This window comes from Thalia democratica, chromosome 7 (assembly GCF_965202585.1).
Source record: "Thalia democratica chromosome 7, ktThaDemo2.hap1.1, whole genome shotgun sequence".
NCBI lineage: Eukaryota > Metazoa > Chordata > Thaliacea > Salpida > Salpidae > Thalia > Thalia democratica.
Window position 1 is genome coordinate 57,532,532 of NC_139171.1, and position 8,989 is coordinate 57,541,520.

Here is an 8,989-nt window from a genome sequence, read left to right on the forward strand (position 1 = left end):
TGCTAAAAATCTATCTCCCACCTTTTTTGAGATAGAACATCTAATTTTCAGGAAGTGTTCCTTGCAATATTAAAAAATTTAGTAGAAAATTTTATAAATATATGTTTAATATTAGTTAAGTTAAGAAAAGAAATAATTTTGTCATTTGGCTATATAGTTTTAATTTTTAACTATAAGAAAATATTACTCCAGATTTTTCTGAACATTGCAAACTTTTACTTGCTCAGAATAATTTTTGTTTTTATCAGTAGCATGCCTGAAAAGTTCCGTTCAGGGCATAATAAGCCCACCATTTTTTTTTTACAAAAATAACATTGGCTCCTATGTGAAAGCTGTCATTAAAAACTACAAGTTAGTTTTTATAGAAGTTAAAAATCTTATTTAACTTTTGAGATATTATAACTTTTGTACTAAGTAAAGTATGGACCGCAAATTTTTTGAGTTCAATATGTTTTGGAAATTTAAAAAATCACTAAAAATCTATCTCCTCCTTCATATTTTTGAGCTAGAGACCTCAAACTTTTAGTTCTTTTTATAGTAAAGATTTTAAAAGTTGCATTCTTAAAAATATTGAAAAATATTAATTAACAACAAAAAATTATTAAAATAGGTTTTTTTTTAATGTTTATTTTCAAAAAAAATCCTGTATTTAATCTATATATAAGTTAATAATCGAATTTATGTGAATGTTTGAGAAAATTGGTTAAAAATTAAAGAGAAAGTATATTTTTAATAAAATAGTCTTTTTGCGCACCTCTTTTTTGTCCCATTCATTAGAAATCTAAGGAACACACTGACTTTGACTGCTTATATCTCAAAAATTACTTGAACATTTTTATAAATTGCTAAAAATGTCTGACAGCCCAGTTAAAATAAGACCAACTTGTAAAGATTAATGTGGACCCCCTATGCCCTAAATATGTTGTTATAAGTATTATGTAAGAATTAATTTATTTAAGAAGTTTTATAATCATACAGAGGCTGACCATTACATTACATAAGTAACTTCATAAATTGTTGCAGTTTCTTTAAGTTGAAGTTATACACCTAGATTTCCACTTTCAATAGTTATCTATATATAGTTATATAGTTTTGAAAAAGTTAATTTTTTTTTGGCAGTTTTTCTTCTGATATTATCAAATCATTTTATTAACATTGTTGATAATAATATAAAAACTTTTTTAAATTGTGCTTATGATAATAAAAATTAAGTCTATCAACAAATTATTCAGTACAGCATTTATGTTGTTGGTGTTACTTCTTTTTTTTTTCAACAGTTATGATACTGATGGATCAAATTATAATAACATTAATAAATGTTAAAACTAATTGTAGTTTTAGGAATTAGTATTTCAAAATAAATTAATAATTAATTTAATTTAAATTATGTCTAATTAAGGGCGTAGGGAGTCCAATATTTTTTTTACTTAAAACAACATTTGCTCTTATATGAAAGCTTCAAGTACAAACTACAAGCCACTTATTATAGAATTAAAAATCTTTTTTAACTTTTAAGATATTGTAATTTTTGTAAAAAGTTTCCAATACAAACCTTTGGACCTCAAATTTTTCAGGTACAATATTTTTAGGAAATTTAAAAAACTATTATTAATCTATCTTCTTTTTTATTTTTCAGCAAAAACCTCAAATTTTCAGCAAATGTTCCTTATATAGTTTTAAAGACTTTAAATGTTGTAATTTTAAAAAAATGAAAAAATAAAAATTTTGATAAAAAATTATAAAAAAAAGTTCTTATTAGTTAAGAAGAATTTAATCTTTCTTGAATTTAATAACAGACTTTCTATAAAAATATGAATAAGATTGGTAAAAAAATGAAGGAGAAAGATAGATTTATAATAAATAGTCTTTTTTTGTGATTTTTGGTTTGAACCTTACATTAGGAACTTGTTGAGGTACACTAACTTTAATTGCTTAAATCTCAAAAATTAATTTAAATTTTTTTAAGCGGTTAAAATGTCTGATAGCTCAGATCAACTTGTGAAAATTAAGGTGGACCCCCTATGCCCTTAATTCAGCTTTGATATGATGATCAAATATCAAAGTTTTGATAAAAGACAAATAAGTTTCAAATATTGTTTAATTTAGTTTCAAATTATACAGTATTCTTTTTAGTTTTTATAAAAGACTAATATTAAAATGCATTCACAAGTTGTTCTATTATTATAATAATTTTTTTGATATTAGATAACTTATCAAGTTTTTTAAAAAGCGCTTAAATGGATCCACTTGTTGTACTATTATTTATTATCATATTATATAAAAGTTATTATATTATGTGCATAGGGGGGTCAACCTTGATTTTTACAAGTTAGTCTTATTTTTAGAGTTTTATCTGAGCTATAAGGCATTTTTAATCACTTGAGAAAATTCAAAGGAATTTTTGAGATATGAACAATCTAAGTCAGTGACCTCAATAGGTTCCTAATGAAAAGCTCGAAGTAAAAGCGCAAAAAAACACCATTTCACTAAAAAATATATCTCCTTCATTTTTAAGCAATCTTATTCAATTTTTCACAGTGTATTATTAAATTTAAAAAAGATTGAATGCATGATTTTTTTAATTTTGACAAATGATTTTTTTATTAGAAAAAAAAACCACCTATTTTTTTTATCTAAAAATTTTATTTTTCAACATTTTTGAAATTCCAACACTCAAAGTTTTTGAAACTACTAAATGAACATTTCCTGAAAGTTTGAGGTCACTAGCTCAAAAAATGAAGAGAATATAGATTTTTAGTTATTTTTTAAATTTCCTAGAAAATTCAACCCTAAAAATTTGCGTCCATATGTTTGTATCGGAAACTATTTATGAAAATTACAATATATCAAAAGTTGAATAAGATTTTTTGATTCTATAAATACTGGCTTGTAGTTAGTTCTTCAAGCTTTCATATAAAATCCAATGTTATTTTTAGTAAAAAAAAGTCTTACCCCCCTATACCCTTATTATTTTTTAATTTTTTTTAAGAGTTTTAAAATTGATCCACTAAACGTTTTTATTATCACTTTTTTTTACATTAGTTATTTTTTTTAGTTTCATTTTAAAAATATTAAAATGGATCCACTAAACTTTTTATTATCTTTTTTTTTTACTTTAGTTATTTTTTAGTTTTTATATAAAAATATTAAAATGGATCCACTAAACGTTTTTATCACACTCTTTTTTTTTACATTACTTATTTTTTAGTTTTTATATAGAAATATTAAAATGGATCCACTAAACGTTTTTATTATCACTCTTTTTTTTTACATTAGTTATTTTTTTAGTTTTTATTTTAAAAATATTAAAATGGATCCACCAGCACCCGGAACTTCCCTCCACCCCAAATACTATGCCAAGAAAAGTTGGTTTAATTTTTATTAAAATAAGTAGTATTTAGAATATGCCAAGAAAAGTTTGTTTAATTTTGATTTTAATAAATAAGTTGTATTTTGACTATGCCAAGAAAAGTTGGTTTGATTTTAACTGAAATAAGTTGTATTTTGTTTATGCTAAAAAAGATGGTTTGATTTTATTAAAATAAAAATTTTTATTTGAATATGCCAAAAAAAGTTGGTTTGATTTATTTTAAAATAAGTTGTATTTAGAATATGCCAAGAAAAGTTGGTTTGATTTTAATTAGAGTAAAAATTCATTTTTGAATATGCCAGAAAATTTTGGTTTAGTTATAATTAAAATAAATGAGTTGTATTTTAGATATGCCAAAAAACTTTTGTTTAATTTTAATTAAAATAAATTGTATTTTAAACATGTCAAAAAAAAGTTAGTTTGATTTTAATTAAAATAAGTTGTATTTTGACTATGCCAAGAAAAGTTGGTTTGATTTTAACTGAAATAAGTTGTATTTTGTTTATGCTAAAAAAGTTGGTTTGATTTTATTAAAATAGAAATTTATTTTTGAATATGCCAAGAAAAGTTAGTTTGATTTATTTTAAAATAAGTTGTATTTAGAATATGCCAAGAAAAGTTGGTTTGATTTTAATTAAAGTAAAAATTTATTTTTGAATATGCCAGAAAATTTTGGTTTAGTTTTAATTAAAATAAATGAGTTGTATTTTAGATATGCCAAAAAACTTTTGTTTAATTTTAATTAAAATAAATTGTATTTTAAACATGTCAAAAAAAGTTAGTTTGATTTTAATTAAAATAAGTTGTATTTAGAATAAGCCAAAAAAAGTTAGTTTGATTTTAATTAAAATAAATTGTATTTTAGATATGCCAAAAAACTTGAGTTTTATTTAGATAAAATAAATAAGTTATATTTTGAAAATTCAAAAAAAAAGTAAGTTTAATTTTGATTAAAGTAAGTTGTATTTTAAATATTCCAAAAAACTCAAGTTTTATTTAGACTAAAATAAATAAATTATACTTTGAAAATTCCAAAAAAAGTTTAATTTTGACTGAAATCAATTGTATTTTGAATATGTCAAAAAAATGTATGTTTAATTTTGATTAAAATAAGTTGTATTTTGACTATGTCAAAAAAAGTTGTCTTAATCTTTTACAATAAATAATATATTTTACTAAGCCCAAAAAAGTTAGTTTAATTTCTTTGAAATAAATAAACTGTTTTTTATCATGTCAAAAAAGTTGGATTAATTTTTGTTTGGAAGCATAAAGGGAGTAAATTATTTTTATCAAAATTTGATCTTGTTTTATAGACTTATAACCAAGCCATAAGTAGCTTTTTACAAATTTTTAAAACTCAAAATAATTTTTGAGATACAGCAGGTCACAATCGGAGGCAACAATAGGTTCCTTATGGGAGGTGCAAACTTAAAATGCAAATGAGAAATCACTAAAAATCTATCTCCTCTCACGTTTTTGAGACAATGACCTAAAATTTTCAGGAAATGCTCCTTGCAATTTTTTGAAAATTCAGTCTGGAAAGAGTTTTGAAAAAATTGAAAAGTTAAATGATAAAAATTTTTTTTTTTGTTTCTTTCTTTATATATATATTTTAAAAGTTCTTTCCAAACAGAATTTTATCAATATCGCAAGAAACATTTCCTAAAAGTTTTAGGTAATTTTTTTAAAAAAAGGTTGGAGAAGATGGATTTTTAGTGAAATAGTATTTTTTTGCTGGTTTAGTTTGCACTGTGACCTGCTGTATCTCAAAAAATATTTGGAATTTTTAAACCTTGTAAAATGCAACTTGTAGCTCTATCAAAACTTTATAAAATAAGATCGAATTGTGATTAAATTAATTAAACCTCTTCTCCCCATGCCTCTAAAATTCCAAAAAAAAGTTGGTTTGAATACAACAATTGTGAACAAGTAGATAGTTTTTTTGACATTCAAAAAAAGTAAATATAATTTATAAATTTAGTTAAAACTTTGAAAAATGTTTTAAACTTGTTTTGAAGTTGATAAGTGCATAAGCACTAAACTCAAGTCTTTCAAGTTTTACATCTTGAAATAAATATTTTATTAAAAAAAGCCCTTAAGGTGGGCTCACTGTGAAATATTTGATTTATTAAGTAAAATAACTTATTATATATATAATATATCAGAAAAATAAGATTTCAAAAATACTGGTACACGTGTTTTATAAGACTAAACGCCTTAATCTTCAGCCAGCTAAATTTAAAATAAAAAGCACTTTGCTAAACATAGAAGCGAAAGTTATACAAAAAACAGTATGACGTAATATTGTGCATGACAAGAATTCAGTACAAAAATCGATCTACCATCTAACTGAATTCTTGTAATGCAGAATATTATGTCATACTGTTTTTTGTTTTTTTATAACTTTCGCTTCTATGTTTAGCAAAGTGCTTTTTATTTTAAATTTAGCTGGCTGAAGATTAAGGCGTCTTGTCTAATGAAGCACGTGTACCAGTATTTTTAAAATCTTATTTTTCTAATAAATTTTTTTAAAAGCCCTTCAAGTGTGGCTCAATAGAAGGTGTTTGAGTTTAAATAACAACCTTATTTTATATATATATATACACAAACATATCCCTACTCCTTTTTTCATAATAAAAAAAAATTACAGTCGAAGTAGGCATGAAATTTCCCGGAGACATGAGGAAGTTCAGGTACATCAAGCTCGCCAAAATTCCCTCCTGGCTGATGAAGAGAGACTTCTCCCCCATGGGTATGATGTTCGCTGCCAAGAGAGGTTGTTTTTGTTTGTTGTAATTATTCTTATTTTATTTATATATACCAATTATACTTCTCCCTAATGGTTAAGATGATCGCTGCCAAGAGAGGTTGTTTTCATTTGTTTTAATTATTCTTATTTTATTTTTACCAATTTTACTTCTCTCTAATGGGTATGATGTTCGCTGCCAAGAGAGGTTGTTTTTGTTTGTTTTAATTGTTCTTATTTTATTTATTTGTACCAATTATACTTCTCACCCATGGGTATGATGTTCGCTGCGAAGAGAGGTTGTTTTTATTTGTTTTAATTATTCTTATTTTATTTAAACCAATTATACTTCTCCCTAATTGGTATGATGTTTGCTGCCAAGAGAGGTTGTTTTTATTTGTTTTAATTGTTCTTATTTTATTTTATTTTTGATTACACTTCTTTCCCCAATGGGAATGACGATGTTCGCTGCTAAGAGGTAATTTTACTTAGCGCCTCCCATAAGTAACCTTCACTACAACCCAGTAAAAATATGTATAAGAAATATGTAAAAGAAATATGTAAAAATACTAAAGAACCTGTATTTTGAACAAAAAATCAATAACAAACCTGAAAAAACCTGGAATTTTAAACAACTTAACATATTAAGTAGTTAAGATTTGATTCGACACAAAAAATCTATCATTTAGATATTTTTTTTTGGCATTATCAATTTTTTACAATTAAATGCACATTTAAAAAAACTACATAATTTTTAAAAGAAAGTTATTAGTTAGAAATATAAAACTAAACTTTTTTAAATCTAGTCAATTTTTCTGTGTTCATAAATTCATATATTGATGTTATGCTAGTACACCAAATTTTCTAATTAACTGATTCCCCCCTCACTTGAGTAAAATGGTTATTAATAAACAAAATTTCAGATGAACTAAATGAGTTTTAAATGAAGTCTGTTCTTAACCATGCTTTTTTATTGTTTACTCAAATAATATTTATTAATTATTCACAGCAAAGTATGGTTACTGATTATATTTTTAACATTATTTTATTATTCATTCAATTATTATTCATTCACAGCAGAGTACGGTTACTGATTATATTTTTAACATTATTTTATTATTCATTCAATTAATAATTATTCACAGCAAAGTACGGTTACTGGTCAAAGTACAGCGGTCGCCGCATCGGGGGCGCCTGGGTCGTCCACTTGGCTTCGGTGCTCTTCCTGGGCGCGTACGTCTCCAAATACTCGTGGATGCGTTAGTTTATTTGTTTATTATATATATATCTTAAAATACTCATGTTTCGTTCATTAATTTTTATTTGCTTATTTTAAAATTTGTTTACGTCTCCAAGTATTCATGGATGCGTTAGTTTATTTGTATTATTATTTTATATTTATTTATGTCTCCAAATAGTGTTGGATGCGTTAGTATATTTTTTTTTTACCATTCATTTCTATATGTATCTTAAAATATTGATGTTTACGTAAATTAATTAGTAATTATTTATTTACACAATCTACATCTCTAAACTTTTGCGGATGCCTTAATTTATTTGTGTATTTGTGTCTGAACAAGTCAGCGAATGCCAGCAATATAATAAGTGATAACTTGTAGTTTTTTAACATATTTATATTTAGTCGTTGGTCTTGTGATGGATAGTATTTGTTTCATTGTTTTCACACTGGTAGTAAGAATAAAAGTTTAGCAAAGAGTGTTGTGTTTGACTTGTGTACAATTGCCGTAAAATATAGCTTTGTGTGGTTTGTTTTTTAATTTTATACTGAAAGTTTTAGCTCGCTGGTCATTTTGTAAATACAAAGCAGAATGAGCGTACAACTAATAGAAAATAGATTTTAATAAATTATTACCTTTAAGAGTCACTTGACTTTCCATAAAAAAAAAACTTTTGATGCTAAATTATATCAGTCCATGATATAAATTATAAAAAAAAACAAATAACAACATTTTTGCTGGAATGTTTTAAATTAATTAAAATGTTATACTGGTACCTTATAAGTAATTACTTAAATTTAAGATAAAAATTATAAAAATTTACACAAGTTGTATGTCCATTAGTTATAGAATTTGAAAACAGCTTATTTAAATTATACCGGTTTTACTGTTTAACACATAAATTGTAATTGTTAAGTTGCCACAAAATTTTTTATTTTAATTTTAAGTATGTCGTACGTAAATACTTTAGGATAATGTTGTAATTGAGAAATACTTTGTTTTATGCCAAATGTTATATTATAAAAGTTAAAAAAAATATTCAAATATTAAAAAAATTAACTTAAAAATCATCAAAAAATAAAAGATTTAACTATAGCTAATAATAATTTAATTACATTGTATCAATTCATGTTTAAAAACTTAATTCTGACGAACAGTTGTCGCTCCGTTTCTCCAATATATTGGGTATACCCAATATACTGGATTATCAATATATTGGAGAAACGGAGCGACAACTGTTCGTCAAAATTAAAGAACATACAAAACCTACAAATAGCGCAGTTTTTTCACATATAGAACAATGTAGAATCTGTCAGAATCATAATGATATTTTTAATTGTTTTGAGGTAATTAAATTTTGTAAAAATAGAAATATTTTACTTGCAGTAGAGGCTATTATGATTAAAAAACTTAAACCTAAACTTAATCACAAACTAGGTCCTGATAAAGGATCTAGAATTACATTTTTAAATAGTCCATTTTTGTTCTAATTATCTATTTTAGTTTTTATGATTAATTTGATTAGTTTTATATTGATTGCTTCTTTACTCGTAATTTGTTTGATTAATTAATTTTTGTGAGTATTTATTTTGTTTTGACAAGGAAATTAGTTAAATTTTGAAAGCATTGCTCAAT

General features: G+C 24.1%; 1 protein-coding gene across 1 annotated transcript; it reads left to right on the plus strand.

Annotated features, from left to right (window-relative positions):
• The first annotated feature begins 3,310 nt into the window (after positions 1-3,310).
• LOC145841655 (ATP synthase F(0) complex subunit f, mitochondrial-like) lies at positions 3,311-7,380 on the plus strand. The gene is made up of 3 exons (XM_082949007.1): positions 3,311-3,365; positions 6,021-6,146; positions 7,262-7,380. The coding sequence occupies exons 1-3, from the start codon at positions 3,311-3,313 to the stop codon at positions 7,378-7,380; spliced, it is 300 nt and encodes a 99-aa protein (XP_082805133.1).
• Positions 7,381-8,989: the final 1,609 nt, after the last annotated feature.

Excerpts from the sequence above, each read along its gene's own strand:
- LOC145841655 (XM_082949007.1), top strand. The coding sequence starts at position 3,311 with ATGGATCCACCAGCACCCGGAACTTCCCTCCACCCCAAATACTATGCC. Across the intron at positions 3,366-6,020 it reads CAAATACTATGCCAAGAAAA|TCGAAGTAGGCATGAAATTT; the intron begins GTTGGTTTAATT and ends AAAAAATTACAG. Across the intron at positions 6,147-7,261 it reads GATGTTCGCTGCCAAGAGAG|CAAAGTACGGTTACTGGTCA; the intron begins GTTGTTTTTGTT and ends AATTATTCACAG.